Source organism: Microtus pennsylvanicus, chromosome 2 (genome assembly GCF_037038515.1).
Source record: "Microtus pennsylvanicus isolate mMicPen1 chromosome 2, mMicPen1.hap1, whole genome shotgun sequence".
Classification (NCBI taxonomy): Eukaryota; Metazoa; Chordata; class Mammalia; order Rodentia; family Cricetidae; genus Microtus; species Microtus pennsylvanicus.
Genome location: NC_134580.1, coordinates 8,294,874 through 8,318,217, shown reverse-complemented (window position 1 = coordinate 8,318,217; position 23,344 = coordinate 8,294,874). Strand labels below are relative to the sequence as shown.

General features: G+C 52.6%; 1 protein-coding gene across 2 annotated transcripts; it reads left to right on the top strand.

The window, feature by feature from the left end:
* The first annotated feature begins 5,278 nt into the window (after window positions 1-5,278).
* Pick1 (protein interacting with PRKCA 1) lies at window positions 5,279-23,201 on the top strand. 2 transcript variants are annotated; one of them, XM_075959911.1, is made up of 13 exons: window positions 5,279-5,418; window positions 5,681-5,778; window positions 6,768-6,879; window positions 12,483-12,611; window positions 13,818-13,884; window positions 14,933-15,022; window positions 18,421-18,474; window positions 18,781-18,843; window positions 19,518-19,651; window positions 19,906-19,998; window positions 20,917-20,967; window positions 21,900-22,044; window positions 22,451-23,201. In XM_075959911.1, exons 2-13 carry the CDS (start codon window positions 5,738-5,740, stop codon window positions 22,720-22,722), a joined length of 1,251 nt encoding a protein of 416 aa, XP_075816026.1. In that variant the 5' UTR covers window positions 5,279-5,418; window positions 5,681-5,737; the 3' UTR covers window positions 22,723-23,201. The 2 variants fall into 2 exon arrangements, with proteins under 2 accessions (XP_075816026.1, XP_075816027.1); XM_075959912.1 differs by having other exon boundaries at window positions 5,319-5,516.
* Window positions 23,202-23,344: the final 143 nt, after the last annotated feature.

The window sequence follows — 23,344 nt, the reverse complement described above, 5'->3', positions numbered from 1 at the left end:
AGGCTCTGGCCTCCAAGGGCATCTGCACTTGTGCCCACATACCTCTCCCCCCATACGCATAGTTAAAAGTAATTTTTAAAAAAGGTGTCCCTATAGGGGAGGAGCACAGAGTGACAGGGGTGACTGATGTAAGGGTGTAAGAGGAGTCATTGAGGAAACCTGGCTTCCTGGCTAGTTTTTAAAACTGGGCATGTTTGAAACTTTCCTTAAGGAATGAAAGAGAGCTAGGTGGTGGTGGCGCACGCCTTTAATCCAAGCACTCAGGAGGCAGAGGCAGAGGGATCTCTGTGAGTTTGAGGCCAGCCTGGTCTACAGAGTGAGCTCCACGACAGCCAGGGCTACACAGAGAAACCCTGTCTCAAAAAAACAAAAACAAAGCAAGCAAACAAACAAACAAAGAGAGAGAGAGAAAAAAAGAAAAGGGAAAGACCCAAATCAATGCCAAGAGGCAGCCAGTAACTCACAAGGCGAGTCAAGATATCCACTTCTTCCTGACTGCCTCTACATTCAGTTCAATACAATCACGGGGACCAGCAAGAGCCCCGGACACCAAGCAGAGGAGGGGAGCCTTGCCTGCTGAGCACCCAGCCTTAGCCTAGGGTGCCACTTCAGGGCTCCCTGCAGCACAGCTGGGCCTGAGACTGAGGGGATAGCACAAGGCTGCACCCGGGGGACACTGCAGGACACTGACAAGGAACTCCTCTCATCCGTCTCCACCTGTCATTCCTGGAGCCTTCTTGTGTGGCTGCACTCACTTGAGCATCCCAAGCTATGTCACTCGAGGTCACAGCCTTAAAGAGGGCCCGAGGTCTTCTGGCTTCAGTCCTAGGCTCTTTCCAAAGAGAACCCCAAGCCAGATGGCTGATTCTGAATCTCTGGTGCACTGTGGGGTGCCAAGCATCTGCAGGGGTAATAACTTCCCACTAGAATTTGGAAGAGGCAGGGAGAGAGGAGGAAGGAAGAGGGAGGAAGGACACAGAGGAAGGGAGAGGAAGGGAGGGACGGTCTGAGACCTAGTCCTCAGTGACCAGTAGGCTTGGGGAACAATCAGACACTGTCTCTCTACTCCCCACCCCCAGGCTGCCATGGCTTTCATCACTGACCTAACCCAGAGGGCAGAGTGCTGGGCGGGGGTACAGAGGGCAGGGACGAGTCAGAGGTCAGCCTTTGCATGCTGAGCTGGGCCAGTGGTTGGAGGGACTCCGGTCCCCTCTGAAGTATACATCCCACCGCTGGCCTAGTCAGCTGACTGAAGGCAGTGGCCGAGCAGAAAGGGTTGCCAAAGTGGTGGGATCAGGACAGTTACTCATTTAGCCAAACAGACCTTTGTGGAATGCCAGTCACATGCTTGCCGCTGTGCTAGGAGTTGGGGATGGAGGGTGGTTGATTGGGCTAGGCTCCAGGCTCTGGGAGCTTACAATATGGTAGAAGGTAGCAGAGAGAGAGAGCTGGTCAGTAAGCAGATAGATACACCAACTGCACACTCCCTCGTATGAACACACAATGGCACTGCTGGTCCCCCGAGTCATTTCGTGTCACCCCCCCAAAAGGTGTTGATGTGAAATTAACCCAGGGGTCTCTGCTGGGGTCTCTGCCAGCTTCCCCCTCTCTGGCATCTCCAGCATCTCCCCAGAGACCGTTTGAATAGAGCCGGTCACCTACTCCACCATGTTCATCTTGGAATTCGCTGATTTTCTCCCATCTCGCCTGCCACTCCCACTTGCTCTTATGAACTTGCCAGCAGCAGGCTCCACTGTCTCTTTCACTGTCCTCTTGGCAAGTGCTCAATAAATATTTATAAATGAAGTTAGGAATGAGTGAGTGGGTCCGACCCACCCTTGACTTCTTGACCTTCACAGTGACCCTTCCATGCCATGTAGGCCTTGTGCTGGGCACAGCAGCAGCTCAGGGGTACAGGGTCAGGCACAGCCTGGCATTCTAATGACCCGCCTCACCATTGTGCATATACTGCAGACTCTCAGGCTTTGCAGTCAGCCCTGAGTCAGCTGGCTGACCCTGGTGGTGCCTATTTGAGGCAGTACTGAAATTAGCCACTAGGTGACAGCACTTCCTCAGGAAAAGGATGTGTGATGGTAAGTAGCTCTGGGGATTGAATCTCAAGCAGGGAGCCACAGAAGTGCTATCTTGGCGGACCAAGGCCTAGAATGGGGCTATAGCTTGCACATAGCTGCAAGCTTTAAGTGGCATGACTGAGATAGAAGAGAGGTCAGTATGTTTGGAGAGAATGGGGAAAGGGACCTGTACATGGGGGAATAAACTGGAAGGCGGGACCTGAAATGAGTGGTTATCCTTGCTCTGGTTTAAACCTCAGGAGCCCAGCGACCCTTGATGAAGGGCCTAGACGTCCCTAGGAGGTCTCTGCTGAGCACTGTGCATGCGGGGCTCGCCCTGTGCTCTCATGAGACACCATTCTCAGCTGTCTATCTCTCCTACCCATGGATTCTCTGAAGTCAGACATCCCAGCCTGCCTCTAGACATCTTTATCCTCTTCTCTTCCTCTGCTGGCAGAGCACCTCCTGTAGACAGCTCCTCCTCCAGGAAGCCTGCCCTGGTTAGAGCATTCCTCTGGACACACATAGCACCCTGCTCTACAGAGATGGGAAGGCCCCTGTTAAGGAGTGTTGGTGCCCTCAACAGCCCTTCCTGATATTTAGACTCGGCATTCTGAGCCTCTGACATCTTTAGACAACACTCACAGAATTGTGCCAATGCATCCTACAGGATCCCTCTGCAGGTCCAAGAAGAGCCCAGGGATCTGAATTCAGGACACATCCCAGATGAGCCACACACAGAAGCATAAGAGCAGTAAGGCCCACCGGAGGCATGGTCAGCACCACCCTTTGAAAAGGTTGACTGCACTGCTTTCCTCTGCTATCTGTGTGGCAGAGCTCACTCACAAAAACACATTCGCATTTCACCCGCCTGTATGGCTGTCTTGGGAGGACGGTCACTCTGCAGTCACCTGTATGGCTGTCTTGGGAGGACGGTCACTCTGTAGCCAAGGCATGCAGGAAAATGGTGACTGCCTAAGGTTCCCAGTGAAATGAATGGTGGGGCTTGGACTTCCGCTGTTCATCTGGGGGCTGGAAAGGTGGATTTGATGCAAATTCTAGGCTGGAGGATGTTGTTTCATTGAGCCCAGTTCAGCACCCAACATTGGCCTATGACGCCAGCATCCAGCCACTACTGCCATCCTGGTCACTTCTCCCTGAAGATGTCCAGCCCTCTGGACCTTATGAGGCCACCCTGATCATCTCCCGGTCCCATAGAGAACCATGTCAGTTTCTACAAGCTTTTTACACCCAGCCAGATGTGTGTCAGTGACTTGCCCCCAATTCCCTGCTATCAGATGGCTGAGCCTGGGTATGAACTAGGGTTGTGTCAGGGAGAAAGGCTGAGGAAGCCCTGAGTTGGATCCCTGGCTCCATCTCAACTGGGCAAGCAGTGCTGAGGATGGAAGGCAGGAGGTTGGGACTTTCAGGCCATTCTCAGGTAGTGACCTTGGGCTTCAGGAGATCTTATCTCAAAAACAAACCACCAGCCTTGAAGACAGAGCTTGGTGAGGTGGTGAAACCACTCCTGCAACCGACCATGTGCGAAAAGGGAAAGGTGCCTCTTCGAGCCCATTCCCCACTTGTACAGGGTAGCTGCCAGAACTTGTAACGATTCCATGGGGTGAAGATGAGCCAGGCTTCTGACCTGAGCTGCAGAGTGTGGACACAGGGGAAGGTGGCTGCTATGGTGGCATTCAATACACCTACTGAGACTCAGCTCGGCCCCCCTGTAAGCAATGGGAAGACTTCCATAGGACAGGTGGATAGTTATCCCATACCCTGGCAGGGGTCTCTGTGAACACCACGGCCTCTGAACAGAGCAGTATCAATACAGGAGAGGCAAGATGGCAGTTTGGTTCAACATCTTGAATGAGTGACTCAGTGGCTGGTGTTGGTGCAAACTTTTGGGGTCTGCTCCTGAGTTTATTTTTGGCATATGGGATCACAGCACAATTCGGTAAAGTTTCTGGGTGATGATTAACTCAGCCACATGCACATCAAAGCCCGAGGCATGACCCCACTGGAACTCTGTAAAGTACAAGGGATGTCTTCTGTAGAGATGCCTTTGACAGATTAACTGAGAAAACAAGCTCAAGATAAGGGTCCGGGGAGGTGTCCAGTGTGGTCTCAGCAGTGCACATAGTGCAAAGGTCACCAAGCAATTAACCACCTCCATTCCCAGCCTTCTGGGCAGAAAACGGGTTGTACATCTCTCCCTTTGAAGAAACAGCCCTGCGTGTTTAACACTCCGCTAGTGCTTGCCTGTGAGCACAAGGACTCCCTGCCTCTTCGATGCACCCCCTTACAGCTGGATAAGGACACTGGCCCCACTCTGCTTGGATGAGGTGGGCGCCAACAATGGTCCTAGCAGGGCCGTTCTCCTCCAGCGAACTTATTTAACATGATCACCGGCAGCAGGCGTCGGTGGGCCGATGAGATTGGCCTCCCAAGCTGGGAAGCTTTGATGCTGTTTGTTGAGCCTCAGGGACATGGGGGCTGTACCTTTATTAGGATTCCAGGGCCTTCAGGACTAAGGAAGGAGGTTCGGTGTGAGGGATCTTTTGTCAAAACACCTCAGAAACGTTTACTGAACGCTAATAGTATGCTTGTGGGGAAACCGGGGTACATGCAGGAAAGACGAACCAAATCTGCCCTTTAAAAGCCCACTGAATTTACCTCTCGTGGCTCCAAGTTTAGCTCAAATGTTCAAAGGACCCCCAAACTGGCGGTAGGTGTTTCAGGACCAAGGTCTTGTTCTTACACCAACTGTAAAGCATCTCCGAACAAAGTTACGGCCTCTCTCAGGTACTTAATTTCTTTCTGAGACTGAGATCTTGCGGGAACCTTCCAGTCCTGGCGCTCGGTGGTAGGGGAATCACAGGCTTTCCTTCGGAAGTGGTACTGAAAATGTGAACGCGAGGTTTGCAGTTCACTGAACTTCGCCGTTCCCAGGATGCTTCCGTTGCCCTGGCAACCGCCGGGCCTAAGTGGTCCCCAGAGTGCCGCTAAGGAAGCCGGGAAGAGCCCTTCCCTCCCCAAGATGGTGGCGGGGCTTAGGGCGGGGTCCGCCAACATGTTTAGACCTTTCCTTCCTTTCCCGTTTTTTCACATTAACAGCGAACTTCCACCAACAGTTGTTCTTTTTCCTGGTTCAGAGAGGCTGGGAGCGGAGAGAGAGAAAGAGAGGTTGCCTGCAGGGATTGGGGCAAATACCCAAAGCGAGAGGCGGGACTTCCGCGTTGTACCGGAAGTGACGCGACAGTCGCGGTCGCCGCCAGGTGGAACGGCAGGTGGGTGCAGGTGCCGTCCTGGCCCAGGCCCGGCTGTGGGACCGAATCTCTCGGTGAGCTACCGAAGCGGCTCCCAAGGGTCTGGAGACCGTGGGGGCGGACTCTGGAATCCGAGCCCTTCGCCCTGGCCTGGGGTCCTCCTCTGTACCAAGTAAGAATCACCTGCTCCCCTTCCAGCCTTAGGCTCCCTACCCCAGTCCAGAGGGGAGGACCAGAGGCCTGCTGTCCCGAAGGAGGGAGGGGTGGGAGCTTGGTGCTGGCGTCTGGGCACTTCAGTTCCCTGAAGCCCCGTGTTCTTTTCTCTCTCAAACCCAGTTTCCCATTCCCCTCCCGAGCTGGGCAGTTAGCCAGTCGGCCCCAACTCTCGGCACCATGTTTGCAGACTTAGACTATGACATCGAGGAGGATAAATTGTGAGTATTTTCTTCCTCAAGATCTGGGAGCTGAGGACCCAGGTCCCTCTTGTCCTTGGATGTCCTAGCCACACACTTTTACTTCTCAGGGTATGGAAGCAGAAATAGGTCTGGACATTCGAGTAGGTTCATCTCTGTGTGTGTGTGTGTGTGTGTGTGTGTGTGTGTGTGTGTGTGTGTGTGTGTGTGTGATAGGCTAACGGATAATAATGATTCAGGCCATGTGCGCATGATCCATCCACAGCACAGCAGGCGGAGTGGTCCTCCTGGGGTGGTCTGGGAAGGTGTTCCAAAGGTGGCAGCAGAGCCAGCTTGCTTGCAAAGGCTGCATGGGAACATCACCGACCTTCCTCCCCAGCATAGATGATCAGTAAGGTAGACTTTCATAAATTAGATCTGGCTGACCTTTAGAAAGTACTCTCAGAGCGAGGAGTAGATCTCATGGCCTTGTGTGTTAGTCCTTTGTAAGGGCTGAGCAGCCCTTGGTTGCTAGTGATCGGTCTTCAGTAACCAAGCTGACACCTGAGCCTGTTCACCACGAGACACACCTAAGCTCACTGATCGTGAATGCTGGCTGGTAACTGAGCAGTATAACTGGGACATGGCTGGAGCATGGTTGGACAACTGGCTATGATGTCCTGGATGTGCCTTAGAAGGGGAAAAGGATGGGGCCTGGCTGAATTTATGCATTTGTTTCCTTGGCACTGCCCGCTCTGGCGAGGATGGAGAGAGCCTTCCGTGCCCTTTTCTTGTATCAGGGAGCCTCATTTTATTTTCTGGGTGAAGGAACAGAAGCAGAGGAAATGCCTGACCTGAGTCCCAGGGCAGACCGTGGCAGATCTGGGCTCCGGCCCTTCCGCTGCGCGACTCTTGAGCATGTCTGGTGACAGTGCTCTTTCTGGCTGAGGGAGGCAGAGGCTACTTTGTGTCGCCTGCTCCTTCCAGTCACCCTTTCTCCAAAATTCACCTTCGCTCACTTCTATTTCCAGAGGAATCCCCACTGTGCCTGGGAAGGTCACCCTGCAGAAGGATGCTCAGAACCTGATTGGGATAAGCATTGGAGGAGGGGCCCAGTACTGTCCCTGCCTCTATATTGTCCAGGTATGAGGTGCACTTTGGAGGTGGGGGCAGGGTCCTGGGTGGAGCAAATCGCCTCCTTTCTTGCGTGTGACAGAAGAGCAAGTCGCCTCCTTTCTTGCGTGTGACAGAAAGAGGTTCATTTCTCCACTCAGAAAGCCCGGCTGCAGGGCTGGGAGATGGCTCGGTCGGGAGAGTGTGTGCCGCGCAGGCTGGAGTAGCGAAGTTCGATCTCAGGTGCCTGAGTCAAGCACTGATGTGGCAGTATGTGCTTGTCACCACAGTGCTGGGGAGATGGAGACGGGGATGCTGGGCTTCACTGCCCAGCTAGTTTAGACTAATAGGTGAATTCCAGGCCACAGACAGACATGAGTCAAAAAAAAAAAAAAAGTTGATTCCTGAAGAATGGAAGCAGAGTGGCAGACCAGCCCAGCACACACATGCACAAAGGTCTGTCTGTCTCCATTCTTTACAATTTTACGATCGGTGTTTGCATGTTTATGTGAGTCTGATGTGTGTGTATGAGTATGGGTGCCCTCATGTGTGGCAAACATTCAGAGGTCAAAGGACAATTCTGTTAGTCAGTTTTCTACTGTAAGATCCCAAGCTTGAAATCGGGCCATCAGGTTAGCATAGTAAGCACTCAACCTGCTGAGGCATCTCCTTGGTCCTCCTCGTTTCTGAGCTCTATTCTTTGCAAGACCGGCCACTGCTTTAATGGGCCTGACCCCGTGCCTCTTCCGTTTCCATCTGTTCTTCGCGTGCAGCAGGTTCTGATCTGGCTATCTGGCAGACTCTTGGCCTTATACCATGTGTGTCCGACTGAAGTCGGTGCTGGCCAGTGTCTTAGCATGTAACAGACATTCAGTACCAGTCTCTAGTGAGCCTGCTTGCCAACTGAAGTAGGAAGGCTACGAGATAATAATGTCCTTGCTGGGTGTGGCAGCCTACACCTGTAACCCTGCACTTTGGGGGTGGAGGCAGGGAGGATCAGCCACTCTCAGTCACGCTCGGCTACACAGTGAATGAGTTTGAGGCCTACGTGGGCTACTCGAGATCTAGTGTCAGCAAACAAACAAAGTAGCAGCCCGAGACTCACGTGTCTATCCCTAAATACCAGTGAGTTTCTTATCCACACCGGGTCTCAGTTTTCTCATGTGGAAAATGAGGGTTTAAAGTGTGTAACCAAGGTTTGGTTCCCAGCACCAATATCAGGCAGTTCACAGCCACCTATAACTCAAGTTCCATGGGATCAGATGCCGTCTTCTGCCACCTCCAGTCCCTGCATGCATATATTCACACACATACACATGAAATTTTTAAAATTAAATAAGTGTACTGGGCTTCATGAGACTGTGTTTCAAAAGAAACAAAACCAAGTACATGAATGAAGTAAACTATGTAAGCACAAGTGTCTTTGAGTTCTTGTGAAAATGCAGCAGAACGGCAAAGTCCAGGGGCAGGCCCTTATGCGGCTTCACCGAGACACAGGTGCAGTGGTTCTCCGGCAGCTGTGCCTTTCCCAGCTGCTGTGCTGGTGTTAGGGGAGCGACTTCATGGTTTTCCTGAGGAAGCTGCCCTGGTGATCTGTCCACTGCGGTGACCAGTCAGTTACATTTCTGTGTCCTTAGAAGGATCCAGACTGTCTCTCCTGGTGGGACACCCAGCAGAGTAGGCCTCAGGGAGGATCATCCGCTCTTACCTCTGCCTTCGAGGGTGATTTGTCTCCTCTGCCCCAGGAGACTGAGGGAGACCTTTCTCAGGTCCCTGCTGACCTCGTGCCTTCTCAGCCTCAGGGCCACTCCCCCGGCCCATCTGTTCTGGACCTGAAGGGCGGGTTTGTTTGAACGAACTGCATCATAACATGAGGTTTGCTTTGTTCGTTTATAGCGAGTCGAGTGCACAGAGGCCCGTGTCACCAGCAGTTCCCACCCTCCTCTCACCCTCCCCTTCAGCTGCTGCAGCAGATACAGCTCCTCCTGCTTTGCTTTTTTTTATTATTGCTTTTAGTTGTGTGCGTGTGTGCACGCATGCACGCACTTGCGTGTAGATGTCCATGCAGAACAGGTGTCAGGTCCCTCTGAAGCTAAGCTGCTTGACATGAGGGCTGGGAACTGAACTTGGGTCTTCTGCAAGAACAGGCTGCACTCTTAATTGCTGAATCACCTCTCTAGCCCTTCTGGTTTTGTTGCTCGTTTTCTTGATTGATCCCTTGTTCTTGGTTCAGGAGATAAAAAGTTCAAATATCTTCTTTTTTCTTCAAGAAGGGGTTTCTATGTAGCTTTAGGGCCTGTCCTAGAACTCACTCTGTAGACCAGGCTGGCCTCAAACTCACAGAGATCTCCACCTCCCTCTGCCTCCCGAGTGCTGGGACTAAAGGTGTGCACCACCACCGCCCAGCAAGTTCAGCTCTCTTCTAAAGCCGCAGATCTCCCTCTTATCCATCTTCCCATCACAGACACCTCAACGTTCGGGAAACATTTTTCAAATCCCTGGCCAGCTCTGGAGACCAAGAGGATAGAGAAGGGACAGAAACAAGTCCCACCCTTCTGAACGCTTGTGTTGAACTTTCTGATGAGCTGGTGTCTTCCTTCCTTTCTTTTATTTGCTAATTTTTTTTAATTAATTAATTTATTTATTATGTATACAATATTCTGTCTGTATGCCTGAAGGCCAGAAGAGGGCGCCAGACCTCTTTACAGATGGTTGTGAGCCACCATGTGGTTGCTGGGAATTGAACTCAGGACCTTTGGAAGAGCAGGCAATGCTCTTAACCACTGAGCCATCTCTCCAGCCCTATTCGCTAATTTTTTATGTGTGTGAATGTTTTGCCTGCATGTGTGCCTGTGTACCACATCTGTGCCTGGTGACTGTGGAAGCCAGAAGAGGGCATTGAGTGCCCTGGAACTGGAGTTACAGACAGTTGTAAGCCACCATGTGGGTGCTGGGTTTCAAACCCAGGTCCTCTGGAAGAGTGGCCAGTGTCCTTAACTGCTGAACCACCTCCCTTAGTCTTGAATTGGTGACTTTTTTCCTTTTTCTTTTTTTGAGACAGGATCTCATGTAGCCTAGGCTGGCCTCTAATTTCCCCTGTAGCTGAAGCTGGCCTTGAACCCACTGATCCTCCAGCTTCTCTGTCAAGTGCTTGACTTTGAGACGCATGCGGCCATGCTCAGCCTGTACTTCTTTCTGAGCAGAGCCTCTCCTTTCTTTGGTATTTCCTGCTATTTGCCCCTGTGCAATCCTCTTGCTTTCCCAGACTTTCCACAGTCGTCTTCCCCTCTTTGTTCAGACTTTCATCTGTCTTCATCTAACCCCTTGGAGACCTCTGCTCTTCATTCCCAGTCCCAGGGTCCCCCTTGTGGCTTCCGTCTCCATCGGGATGGAGCATGTCCTCTGGCTTTCTGAGGATGGGCAGATGGGCAGTGCACATTCTAGAGACTTCCTTCAGTGTTGCTCCCTTAGTCCTCAGCGTTAGCTTGAGCTCAAGTTCAGGAGTAAAGGTCAAAGGGCTCTGCTGGCTCAGTGCTAGGGGACACAGCTAGAGTGACTGAGCTCTGGCTCCATCTCCATCACTAAAATTAATGCTAGGTTTGGGTAAGTTTCAATCAGAACTTTTGAAAAATGTTCATTTTTTAGATTTATATATTTTATGTGTGTGAATGCTTTGCCTGCATGTATGTCTGTGCACCACATGCACGCCTGGTGCCCATGGAGGTCAGAAGAGGGCATCAGATCCCTTGGAGCTGGAGTCACAGTATAGGTGCTGGAGACTGAACTCGGGTCCTCCGCAAGTGCAAGTGCTCTTAACCCCGAGTCATCTTCCCAGCCCTTAATTTTCTTTATTTTTAGTTTTTCAAGACAGGGTTTCTCTATGTAGCTCTGACTGTCCTGGAACTTGTTTGTAGACCAGGCTGGCCTTGAACTCACAGAGATCCATCTGCCCCTGCCTCCCTAGTGTTGGGATTAAAGGCGGGCACCATCATTACCCAGTTTACATTCCCTAATTTTTATTTTTTAAATAAATAAAGACTTTAAGGTTGGACTTGGTGACCCACACCTTTAATCCAGCAGTAGGCAAGCAGAAGCAGGCAGATTGTGAGTTCAGGGTTATGTAGAGAGATCCTGTATCAAAAATCTATTCATCAATAAAGATTTTTAAAACCCACTTATTTGGTGGGGGGGGCTCCTGCGTCATGGCGCATGTGCAGGCTGAAGTGTGGCATGTGGGAGTCGATTATCCTTCTGCCATGTAAGTCCTAGGGTTTGCACTCGGCTCACCAGGCTTGGTAGCAAGCCCCCTTTTCTACTGAACATCTCACTGGATTTAGTTAGAAGTTTGATGGTGTCACCTCGTTATTCACTGCCACCAGCACAGTGTCCCATTTCTTTTGGGGACCTTTACTTATGTGTGCTTATTCTTACCTGTCAAGCCTTGCAGAGTTGGTCGTTCCTGCACTGAGGTGTCAGGGAGACAGTTGCAGGCAGCAGCCGCTCGTGCTGTGCTGGGTCCTCGGAAAGCGGATTCTGTGGACTCTCCAGTAGATGAGGGTCTCCTATGTTGTTCTCTGATGGCATCCTACCCTGTAAAATCCTTACTGCCTCCCTTGTTCTCCAGTTGTCACAAATACACATACCACAAAATTTATTCTCTTAACCATTCTTAGGCGGCATTAAAATATATTCGCAATGTGGTGCAGCCATCACCACTGTTCAGTCCAGAGCTCTTCGCTGACTCCCTCTCCTCAGTCCCTACAGCTCCCATGTTCCTCGCTGTCTCTGTGGCTTTGACTATTCTAGGGACTCTTGTAAGCAGAACTGGGGATTTACTTTGCCTAGTGTGATGTTAGAGTTCATTGTATTGTAGTTTCCTTTTAACTCAAAATATTGAGTTAAGTGTCTCAGTTCTTGCCATGGGTGCTTTCTCCAGGTTGATGGGGGTTTTTTGTAGTCAATTACTCAGTTTATTTTAATAAGCCATCCCTCAGTCACCATGAAATTTCTCTCTCAAACCTGAAAGTCTATGTCTGAGTTTCTGGGCATGAACAGGAATCTGAAAACCTGTCCTAGCCAATCCAACTAGAACACAAAACTGTTGACTCTCCTGGGCTCTCTTGGTTCCCTCAGATTTTCCTTGAGAGTGTGGTATCTCTGTAGTTACTCTCCGGTCCAGTTTGTGCTCCTCCATCTGTGTGCCCCTGAGTCTGTGTGTGCCCTGTAGACAGCTGTCTTCTCACTGTCACCACCTCACAGCCAGTGAGCACAAGTCCTGGTGAAGGGGTTAGCTTGGGACAAGGACTCACAGGCATAGGACCCTTGCTCAGAGCATCCCTGGCCTGTTCTTTGAAGACCAAAGTAGCTGTTGGAATTGAGAAGTGCTTTTGGCTGCTGAGCAGCATTGTTGGAAAAGCCATGGAAGGTAGTGACACTAAGGAACAGGTGCGAGGGCCTTAAGGGCCCCTGTATTTCCTATATAGAGAAAGAATCTCACCTGTTGGGAGTCACAGTCTGTCTTCTCAAGAATGGGGAGTTTTCCTCTTGTCTTCTTGGCACTGCCTGAGGTAGAGAGAGGGCCTGCTGAGGTTCCAGGTCCATCCCATTGTCCTCCACTTCCTGTACATCCGCAGGTATTTGACAACACGCCTGCAGCCTTGGATGGCACGGTGGCGGCTGGTGATGAGATCACCGGGGTCAATGGCAGGTCAATCAAAGGAAAAACCAAAGTAGAGGTGGCGAAGATGATCCAGGAGGTGAAGGTAAGACCACTGCAGGAGCAGCTGGACCCCTGTGGGAACAGCTGGTCCCTGCAGGAGCAGCTGGACCCTTGCAGGATCAGCTGGACCACTGAGGGAGCAGCTGGAAGCTTGCTCCAGAGTGTGAGGCAGAGGCTGTCAGGTCCCTGCTGAGCCACCCAGACTGCCAGGGTCCTAGCAGGCTTAGGGGTCACTGCCTACTTCTTTATAGCAATATGAGGGATATAATTCTATCTCCTGGGCCCCTTGGACTGTCAGTAAATGCTAAGAATTCTTGGGACTTATTCTGAGCCCCTCTAAGCTTCCAGAAGTGCTAAACACTAGGACAAACTATGATGTTCCTGGTTGGAACTGCAGAGGCAGCTAGATGCCAACAGTGACCTCCCTGTGTCAGTGAATCCTAGTGACCACAGCTGGGCCATGTTTGCCCTAGAGTTTTGTTGTGGGGACTGCTTCCCAAATTCCTCAGGGACTTCAGGCAACAAAGAACCCTAAGCTCAGGCATCTCCTGTCCAGATGTAGCCCACACCCTTCCCTCCTGCTAGTTCCCCACCCCAGATGTTCCACTGAGAGCCTTGCTTGATCTAGTGTCCTTGTCACTGTCAAAACAAGCATGGCCATCTTGCTGTTCCCCTGCAGTTGAGCCATTGGAGACCTTTGGGAAAGCCAGTGAGCGAGCCGCATGAAGAGTGCAAAACCACAGATGACAGGCAGTCCCAGAGTCAAGGGTGGGCCCAGCTTATGTACAGCCCCAGTCAGTGCCTTTCCCTTCCTGTCGCTATCCTCCAAGGCTCCCAGACCAGCTCCTCCTATCCCCTGCCTTAAAAAAAAATACTTTTTTATTGGATAAATTTATTTTATATACATTTTGACTGCAAGTATGTATGTACATCACATTTGTGCTTTGTGCCCTTGGCAGTCAGAAGAGGGCATTGGAGTTACAGATGGTTGTGAACCACCATGTGGGTACTGAGAACTGAGCCATCTCTTCAGCCCCACTGTCCCCTTCCACTCAGACAAAAACCACCCTGGTCTCCCATGGTCCTGTTCCTGAGTCACCTTGGTATTTAGTCCTCACAAAGGACTGGAGTCCCTGAGAAATCCTGCTTCTTCTTGTTGGTGTTCTAGTGCAGACGTGTAAAAAATAATCTCTGGGAGGGCCTGGAGCTGGCAACCGCTGTCCTAATTGTGTCTGTGCTGCTCTTGCAGGGGGAGGTGACCATCCATTACAACAAGCTGCAGGCGGACCCTAAGCAGGGCATGTCCCTGGACATTGGTAAGCCAGGCCAGAGCAGCCATGTGCCATGGGCTCTGGCTTTTTCTGTCCAAGCTGGCAGAATGGCTGGCAGTAGCCATTCCCAGGCCCCTGGCCCTGCATTCTCACTACCCTGTGTTTTACACCTCCCAATGCCAGACCTTGGCCTGTGTGTCATGGCCTCTCCTGTCGTGTACTTCTAGAAAGTCTAGGGTGCAAACTGGGCCTTATGGGTGGCTATTTGGCAGGTTGTCTGTCTGGAAGGGCAGGATCTTGCTTCTGTAGCAGCCTTGAGACAGCAATTGTTAGCTGCCACTTCTTCTGGATCAAGCACGCGACAAAGTATAAGGCACAAGAGACTTGGCAGTCTCTTGGCAGAACCCCAAGATCAGCCCGTGCTCACCACAGCCCACAGCCTGTTAGGACAGAGGCTAAGGGCAAATGAGCTCACCAGGTGTTTATCTAAGTAGCACTGTAGACCAGGCTGGCATCTAACTCAGAGATCCTCCTGCCTCTGCCTACCAAGTACTGGGATTAAAGGTGTGTGCCATCACACCTGGTCTAACATTCTTGTTCTTGAGCCCTTCCAAGACCTTAGCTGGTTATATGCAGTGACCAGCCAGTGACACTTAATGATGCCTACTACTGTGATGTAATCAGCTTGAGAACCCACCTCCAGAGCCTTGCCTTGGCACAAGTCATCTCACATGCTGCCTGGAAGGGAGAAGGGACAAGGCCCCCTCTGTCTGGGCTGTCAGCTACTGCTTAGCATGGACAAGCTCTGTGCCCTCAGAGACACCACTGGCAGATAGCAGGTCTCACTTTGTGCCAAGCACTCCATGTTTACCTGTACGGCTCCTCCAAGATGGAGCTGAGTAGGACAGGTAGCCCAGGACATACACTGCCGAGAGCCGCTGCTTCCTGACCGCTCCTGCTTCCTGACCGCTCCAGACACCAAGCCCCAGGCCAGTTTTCTCCATCCGCTGGCACAGCCTGCAGTTGTGATGGGGCTCAGGCCTAGATGGCCTGGTCAGCAGCACACTCATCGGCCCCTTCTCTCTTGCTCCAGTGTTGAAGAAAGTCAAGCACCGGCTAGTGGAGAACATGAGTTCGGGCACAGCTGATGCCCTGGGTCTGAGCCGTGCCATCCTGTGCAATGGTGAGTCCTCCTCCCGCCAGCCTGATGGTCAGCTGTCCATCAAGCTAACTTCCCTGCCTCAACGTGGACAGCCAAGGCACACCTTTGTATCCCTGGGGTCCTCTTCTACCCTCCAAGAGCTACTATAACTGTCAGCTGTGGGCTTTTAGGTCACTGCCTGGCGGTGGGGAGGGGACAGACTTGGGAGGACAGGTCCTTCCAGCTTGGATGCCTGACCAGGCTGAGTCCCACTCTACTGTCAGCATGCTCCCTGCCCAGCCACACTTGTCCTGCTCCTGTGCTGTCCTCCTCAGTCCTGCCCTTGACCAGGAGGTGGCGCTGCCACCTTTGTCACCACTTCCTTTGCCAGTGCTCAGAGAAGCCATGTGCGGGCACTTTACACACAGGCAGACGCATGCACTGGATGTCTCCCCAGGAGGCCGATAGAACCCGTGCTCCTGCTCCTGCCATCGCCAGCCTATGCTTATAAATAGCAGTGCTATGCGTGTACTCGGGGAGGACAAAAATACCCATGGAAACCGTGGGCTCAGCTGGGCACACGGGCTTTATTGGCTGGGAGAGTGGGGGTGGGGCCTGAGCGTGTTCCAAATGGGGTACAAAGTGGCGGCTGCTATTTTCAGCCCCATGGTGCCTATAAATCCTTGTTACTGTAGTCACCATGCATTGAGATGGAATTAGAACTGGTTGTTGTTTCCCCGAACCTTGCAATTTCCCTGGCTGTAAATAGGATTTCTAAATTGAAGCTGTCATGATGTCCCATGACCCAGCTAAAAACAACTGTGCCTGCTGGCCATGTGCTTGTGTTCCAGGGAGCTAGGACCTGGAGGCTGCGGTGACCCACAGCCTCCTGAAGACTTCTAAGGTGTCCACCCTCCCCTGATTCTCCCATTCACAGCCCCCACACAGCCAGCTCTCCTGTCCAGAGAGAAGTCTCCGTGTGTGCCGTGTCCCTCCCCTCCTGCTCAAAAACCCCTGCCTGAGCAAACACACCAAGGCCTGGGGAGCCGGGCTCTGCTTGCTTAGGCGTGGCTCTATGACTCCAGGCAAGTTGCCTATCACTCAGCTTCCTCTGTAGAATAGGCTGAGTGGTCCCTGCCCACAGGTGCAGGCTGTAGAAGGGCCAAGGAGTGTTCAGTGTGCTAGCTCATAGCAGGGTGACTTTGTGTGGCTGCAGATTTTCTCAAGCCTGGTCAGGGTTCCCCCTCTCATGAAAGGTGGGGACAGATCAGAGTTGGGAAGCTAAGGAGGTCCATGCTCCCTGCACTCCCAAATCTATGTCTGTAATACTTTCTGCCCTCCTGTCAGCCTCCTCCCATTTCTAGCCCCAGCCCCTGTGGAGCTGAGGTGGCTGTTGTTCCCTTACCCCCTGCCCCAATCTATTCTGGTCACTACCTAATGTGGTATTGTGTGACAAAACTGTTTTTTCTTTTTCTTAAAGATTTGTTTGTTGTGTATATACTGTTCTGCCTGCATGTACGCCTGCAGGCCAAAAGAGGGTGCCAGATCTCAATACAGATGGTTGTGAGCCACCTTGTGGTTGCTGGGAATTGAACTCACGACCTCTGGAAGAGCAGGCAGTGCTCTTAAGCACTGAGACATCTCTTCAGTCCACCTCTTTTTTTTTTTTCTGATTAAGGAAAACATTTAATTGGAGCTAGCTTACAGTTCAGAGGTTTAGTCCATCATCATGATGGTGGGACATGGCAGAGTGCAGGCAGACATGGTGCTGGAGAAGAAGCTAAGAGTCCTACTTTTTTTTTTAATTCTTTATTGATTCTTTGGGAGTTTCACATCATGTACCCCAATTTTGCTCACCCCCATATCTTCCTTTCACACCTGCTGTGCCCCCCCCACAAAAGAAAACAAAACAAAGCAAGCAAACAAAAAAACCTAAAACAACAACAAAATGATCTCTTTGCTTCTCCTTTCCCGCCTCTCCACACCTCTCCACTCGTCCTGGTGGCATTGGGGGCTTTGGTGTGGCATATGGTATTCCCCTTTGTTCTGTCAGCTTTACTGGCAAGTGTTCATTGCAGTAAGTCACTGGTCTGGCACAAGGCCTCTGGTGTCTGGCACACCATCATCATTGGAGCTTCACCAGAACTTCTCTGGGATATCCTGTGGCCACCGCAAGTCTTGGAGATCCTGCGGGTATTGTTCCACAGGACCAGTTCTTCCATGAGCTCTAGAAGGTCCTAGATCAGGTCGATGCTAGGGTGGGCCAACCCAAGGCCTGGCTGTGGGCCTGGGTGGTAGCCGAACTGGTGACGAAACTTTACTTGAGGAGCTGCAATGCGCATGTCTGCTTATTCCAGATAGGGAGCCCACGGCAGACCAGATACAGCTATCACCCAAGTCTACCTTGGTGAATCTCTGAGAGGTCCCTACAGGAGCATAAGTGACTCAGAGACAACTACATCACCAAGGCCCACCTCAGCATGAGTGACAGCCCACAAAGCTGGGACCCTGGAGCGCACTGCACAGCCTGCAGGCAGCTCGACAGGTTGGAGAGTATCCTTTCCAGGTGCTCAGTTGGTCCAAGCCTCTGCAGGCAGCTTGTCTGGTCTCTGCTCCTCCCAGACAGCTGGTCTGGTCTCTGTCTTCCTCAGCTTAGCTCAGTTAGTCTGAGAGGGACTCTGGGCTTTTTTTTTTGGTTTTTCGAGACAGGGTTTCTCTGTGGTTTTGGAGCCTGTCCTGGAACTAGCTCTGTAGACCAGGCTGGTCTCGAACTCACAGAGATCCGCCTGCCTCTGCCTCCCGAGTGCTGGGATTAAAGGCGTGCGCCACCACGGCCCGGCTGGGACTCTGGGCTTTTATTGTGTACTCTGGCAGCAAGGGGTCAAGTGAATTTGGCAAGCTGGGGAGATAAGTGGGTACTTAGTCTATGTCTGTTTGGCTTTTGGCTGTGATCAGCAAATTCTTCTAATGTAAGACCTTCCTCCAAGCCCTCCCGGATCTCTTTCCCCGAACTCCAGCCAGTCTTGAGCAGTCGTCTCAGCCACCTGGCCATGACCAAAAGGCCTTTCTCCTCTCTAATGGCTGTGTGGGGAGCCTTGGCTGCTGGCCCAGGGTTTGCTTTCTGGGCCTATGGGAAGCTACCCTTGAGTCTGGCCTCACCCTCATACACTCATGACTTAGGGAAGATCCTATATTGAAAAGGCCATCAGCCCCTGGATTGGCCCAGCCGGTGGTAGGTGGAGGGAGGCTCCTGACATGGGTCCTGAGGCAGCTCTGCCTGACTCTTGCCTCTCGATGTTTTCTGGGGAGTTGAAAGTAAGGCCTGGGGCCCATACTCTACCCTAAACCCTCTGTTTTTGGTAGAGGCTCAGGGGGCTACCCTTCCCTCTCCAGTGTGGGCTGGGCTGGGTTGTTACCCTCCCTGTTCTTGACCTCCACAGACGGGCTGGTAAAGCGGCTGGAGGAGCTGGAGCGCACTGCCGAGCTGTACAAAGGTAGGTAGCCACCAAGTGCCTGCTGCTGCTCTGCCCTGGGGACCCTGTCCTAGAGAGTGGATGTAGGCGTCCTTCCAAATTCCTACCCACCCAGAGAGATCCCCTAGGAGGCTGTCATACATAATCCCAGTTGCCTGTCACATGGGATCTTCATAGAGGGCCAACTCAGCCTCCATTCCCAGGCCTTGGGGAAAAGCCTGGGGACCTAATGCCCAGTGAAGACATCAGGTGGAATGTGAGGCTGGGGGGCCAATGTGATCCCTGATTTCTGTCTCCATCTTCTGTCACTTGGGTCTCTTCCCACAGGGATGACGGAACACACCAAGAATCTCCTACGCGCCTTTTATGAGCTGTCACAGACGCACCGGGGTAATGGCATCCCCAGACATGCCATGTGACCCTGCAAACCCCTGTCCCTCAGGGCTCAGTAACCCCGAACAGTGAGGTGTGGTTAGGTTCCTCTCTGGGGCCCTTTTCATCCCTATGCCAAGGCCAACACCTAGCTCTGACCTCCAGCCTCACACTGGGTGGCAATGACCATGGAGCATCTGGTCCAGCTGGCCTTTGGAGGATGCCACGCACCTTGCTGCTACTTACAGTGCCGGCAGCGTCTCTTCATGTGGTCTCTTCAGTTCCATGTGGGCAGGAAAGACACAACCCCATTAACTGGCAAGGAAATGAAGCCCAGACAGGAAGTGTGCCCAGGGCTCAAGGTTGGATAGCTGGCATTTGAACCCAGGGGTCCAGATTCTCAGCCTGGCACTCTGCCTTCGCCTGGAGTGACCACTGTAGATTTTCACTTAGCCTTTTCTGGTCGGTTGGGGGGACAAAAACTAGCTCCCCAAAGAGCCTAAGCTCAGAATGAGGATGCAGCTCCTGGGGAGTATGGTCCAGGCCTCTTGAAGATGTACCTCCTTCTAATGTAGACCCTTCAAGCAGACCTGGGCTTTCTGTTCATCATGCCCCTGTCCTGCAGCCCAGCAAGCCCCTGGCTTCTCCATTAGGGGGTCAAGTGGGGGCTTCAAGGCAAACTTGTCATGCAGCCTTTGGGGACGTGTTCTCTGTGATTGGGGTGCGGGAGCCGCAGCCAGCAGCAAGTGAGGCATTCGTGAAGTTTGCTGATGCACACCGCAGCATTGAGAAGTTTGGCATTCGGCTCCTGAAAACCATCAAACCGGTGGGTCCCTCAGAGTGCAGCATGCCCCGCTGGCCAGAGCAGGAGGGACAGTTTAGCACAGGAGGGGTTCTGGGCTGGAGTCAGGTGCTGGATGCAGACACTAGCTTGGTCACCGCTGTGGCCAGCCAGCCATCAGTAACTGTTTCTTCCTGCATTCCTGTTGACCTCAAGACTGCTGGGTCACAATGTGCCCTTGTCCTGACATAGTCTTCTACCCTTGACATATCTGTGCCGTTTGTCACCCAACCTCTTAGATGCTGACGGACCTGAACACATACCTCAATAAAGCCATCCCTGATACACGCCTCACCATCAAAAAATACCTGGATGTGAAGTTCGAGTACCTGGTGAGTGTCTGCAGTGTCTGGGTGTGAAGTTCAAGTACCTGGTGAGGGTCTGCAGTGTCTGGGTGTGAAGTTGGAGTCCCTGGTGAGTGTGCGCAGTGTCTGGCCAGCCGCAGTGCACCCACCCTGGAGGCCAGCCCTGAGGCTAGTAGCCATGCCCTGGCAGGCAGAATGGGGTCAGATCTCTGTTGAGTCAGGAGTTTGGGATTGAAGGCCTAACGCATCAGAAGCAGCCTAGACTCTGCATTTCCACACCAGGAGAGCTCGGAGCTACCTAGAACCTGGGAGCAGGAAAGCTCTCATTCTGTCATTTCTGTCCCTTGGGACTCCCTGAGCTCCTTAGCAGCGGCTCAGACTAGGTCTGGGATACTTCAAAGGACATTCGGAGTCCTAAATGATAATCAGATTGTTAAAGAAGCCAAGAGAATGAACTGTTAAGTATTCAGGCTTTTGCTAGGGTACTTCTCAGAGCCTTGACAGGCCTGTGCACAGCATGCCTTCAAGAAGCTCCTAAGCTCCTTTGCTTCGCCAGCACCACCACACAGTACTTTTGGGTTTTGGATCTTTGCTCTTCTGGAGATAGAGCCCTTATGCATGCAAGGCAAGTACTGTACCGCTGAGCCTCACCCTCCAATCCCCAGAGCTGCTTTTGGATTTCTCAAGCCTTCAGGCCTGCAGTCCCAGGGGAGTGCCTCATCTCTCTGCTACCCCTTTCCTGGACCTCTGTCCGTATCTGCTTCCAGCCTTTCCCAGGTGGTCCAGAGCTAGGTGACCTGTATGGCTGCAGTTCTCTTGGTGTGTCCAGGTTCCCAGGTGACCTGAGGGCACAGGGAGGCATGGTAGGGGAGCTGAATCGTGAGGGTGGGAGTCCAGGAAGCTTGGCCACTGACTTCCTGGCCTCCTCCATTCCACCCCACACAGTCCTACTGTCTGAAGGTGAAGGAGATGGACGACGAGGAATACAGCTGCATCGTGAGTACCCAAGGGGCCCCACTGATGTCGGGAGGGCTTGGGGTGCCCACACTGCCCCTTCAGAGGGTTCTAGGTCTGCCGGAGTATTGAGTGTGTCGGGCATCCTGGGGTCTTAGTTCCTAGAGTTTGGAGCTGCCAGCCCATCCTACCAGCTCCTCTGGCTTGGAGTACCAGCTAGTTTGTCATGAAGTGGCCGACTCCCCAGTACTCTCTAGGCCAGGTACCCCAAGGTTGTGAGGCTCCTGTAGAAAAAAGCTTACTGATTTCACTTCTGAGCTATGCTTTGGTTTTTTAAAAAAGTTGTTTTTTGTTTTTATATACATGAGTGTTTTACGTGTGTGTGTGTATGTGTGTCCATTTGCTTTTTTTGTTTTGTTTTTTGTTTGTTTTTTTGGGGGGGAGGGTTGAGACAGGTTTTCTCTGTAGCTTTGGACCCTGTGCTGGCACTAGCTCGTGTAGACCAGGCTGGCCTCGAACTCACAGAGATCCACCTACCTGGATTTCTGCCTCCCAAATGCTGGGATTAAGGTGTGTGTCCCTTTGCATGGCTGGCGTCTGTGGAGGTCAGAAATGACAGACAGTCGTGGATGCTGGGAACTGAGCTCAGCCTCTGAGAACAGCGAGGACTCTTAACCACCGAGCCACTTTCCAGCCCCTGGTGGTTTTTCATTGTTTTTGTTTCTAGTTTGTGACTTGTTTGCAGTCAGGGTCCATTTTTTGACCAGTATTTATTTCATGTGAGCTGTGTTTGTGTTTCTGTGGTTGATATTTCTCTCTCTTAAGTTACTGTTTTGAGCTTCTGTCTGTCACTGGCATCTGAAGGGCCACTGTGGTACAGCCATGAGCTGGACCAGCCCTGCAGCCTTCCAACCCCATCTGTCCCTGGGAGGCCCAGATCCACCCAAGAGAGCTGACAGGCTTGCCTGCTGCAGGCCCTAGGAGAGCCCCTATACCGAGTGAGCACAGGCAACTATGAGTACCGCCTGATCCTGCGCTGCCGCCAGGAGGCTCGAGCCCGGTTCTCCCAGATGCGCAAGGATGTGCTGGAGAAGATGGAGCTGCTGGACCAGAAGCATGGTAAGGGGCATTAGAGGCCTGTGCACTACCCCTTACCCGGCACTTAGCCCCAGGGTGGATGCCATTCTCTCTCTGGATCAGAGATGAGGCCTAGAGAGGGTAGTCTCCCTTACGCTCCAGGACCAGGTCCTGGTAGGAGTCCACCCAGAACCTGGCTGGGTTGAGGCCAGGGCTTGGGTCCCTGGTTCACTCACTCAGGCAGCCTTCTCTGTTTCCTGGGCTAGGAGTTTGGAGGACTAGATGGCTAACTAGGCAGGGCCAGGAAGCCTTCGGCTATGTCCCTTTCCACCCATCCTAAGACCAGGGGCCCCAGTAAGTGTCCCAGCAGGAAGGACAGGCCAGCTCTAGATCTTCCCTAAGGAGGCAGCCATAGCCACTGGGCCTGTCTGTTCACCTTCTGCCCCAGTCCAGGACATCGTGTTCCAGCTGCAGCGCTTCGTGTCCACCATGTCCAAGTACTACAACGACTGCTATGCAGTGCTGCGGGACGCCGACGTCTTCCCCATTGAGGTGGACCTGGCACACACCACTCTAGCCTATGGCCCTGCCCAGGGTGGCTTCACTGATGGAGAGGATGAGGACGAGGATGAGGAGGATGGGGCAGCTAGGGAAGTGTCCAAGGATGCACGTGGGGCCACTGGGCCCATGGACAAGGGCGGAAGCTGGTGTGATTCCTGAGTGCCCCCCCAAGTGAACCTGGGGGGCAGGGCATTGGGAGGACCGCAGCGGGAGCGGGGCGGGGCCACTGTAGGACAGCGAAGGCGTATAGTGGCGCATAAAAGCCTGCTGGCTCGGGGCGCCTGCCTCCCTGCTCCTCTGTCCTTGCACAGTGAATCCAGGCTGCAGCCTGGGACCTGGACTCTGGCCTCCATCCTTCCTTCCCACCTCCCAACCGGAGGGAGAGCTGGGCCTTGGACAGAAAAGAGGAGGGGCTGGAGCAGGCAGAGCGCAGGACCTGTCCCTGTGAGTACCTCGGTGGTGCCAAGCCTACAGGGAACAGGAGCTGGGTGGACATCCGAGGCTGGGGCCAGCATACGAGGCCGGCCCCTTGAGTCCACATGCAAACCTTGGCAGCCTATATTTATTTGTTCCTGACTTAGCCTCAAGGACTGAATGCTGGGCCTGTATTGAATAAACAGAAACCCAGACAGAATGGACAGGCTCCTTGCAATGGCTCAGACCCTCTGCAACCAGATCTCAGCTGCCTTCTGGTCATGAGGGAGCTGGGGCACAGGCTTAGGCAGTTCTCTCTGTGTCCATCACTCATCTCTCGCAGCACCTGCAGGAGCAGCTTTCTTGC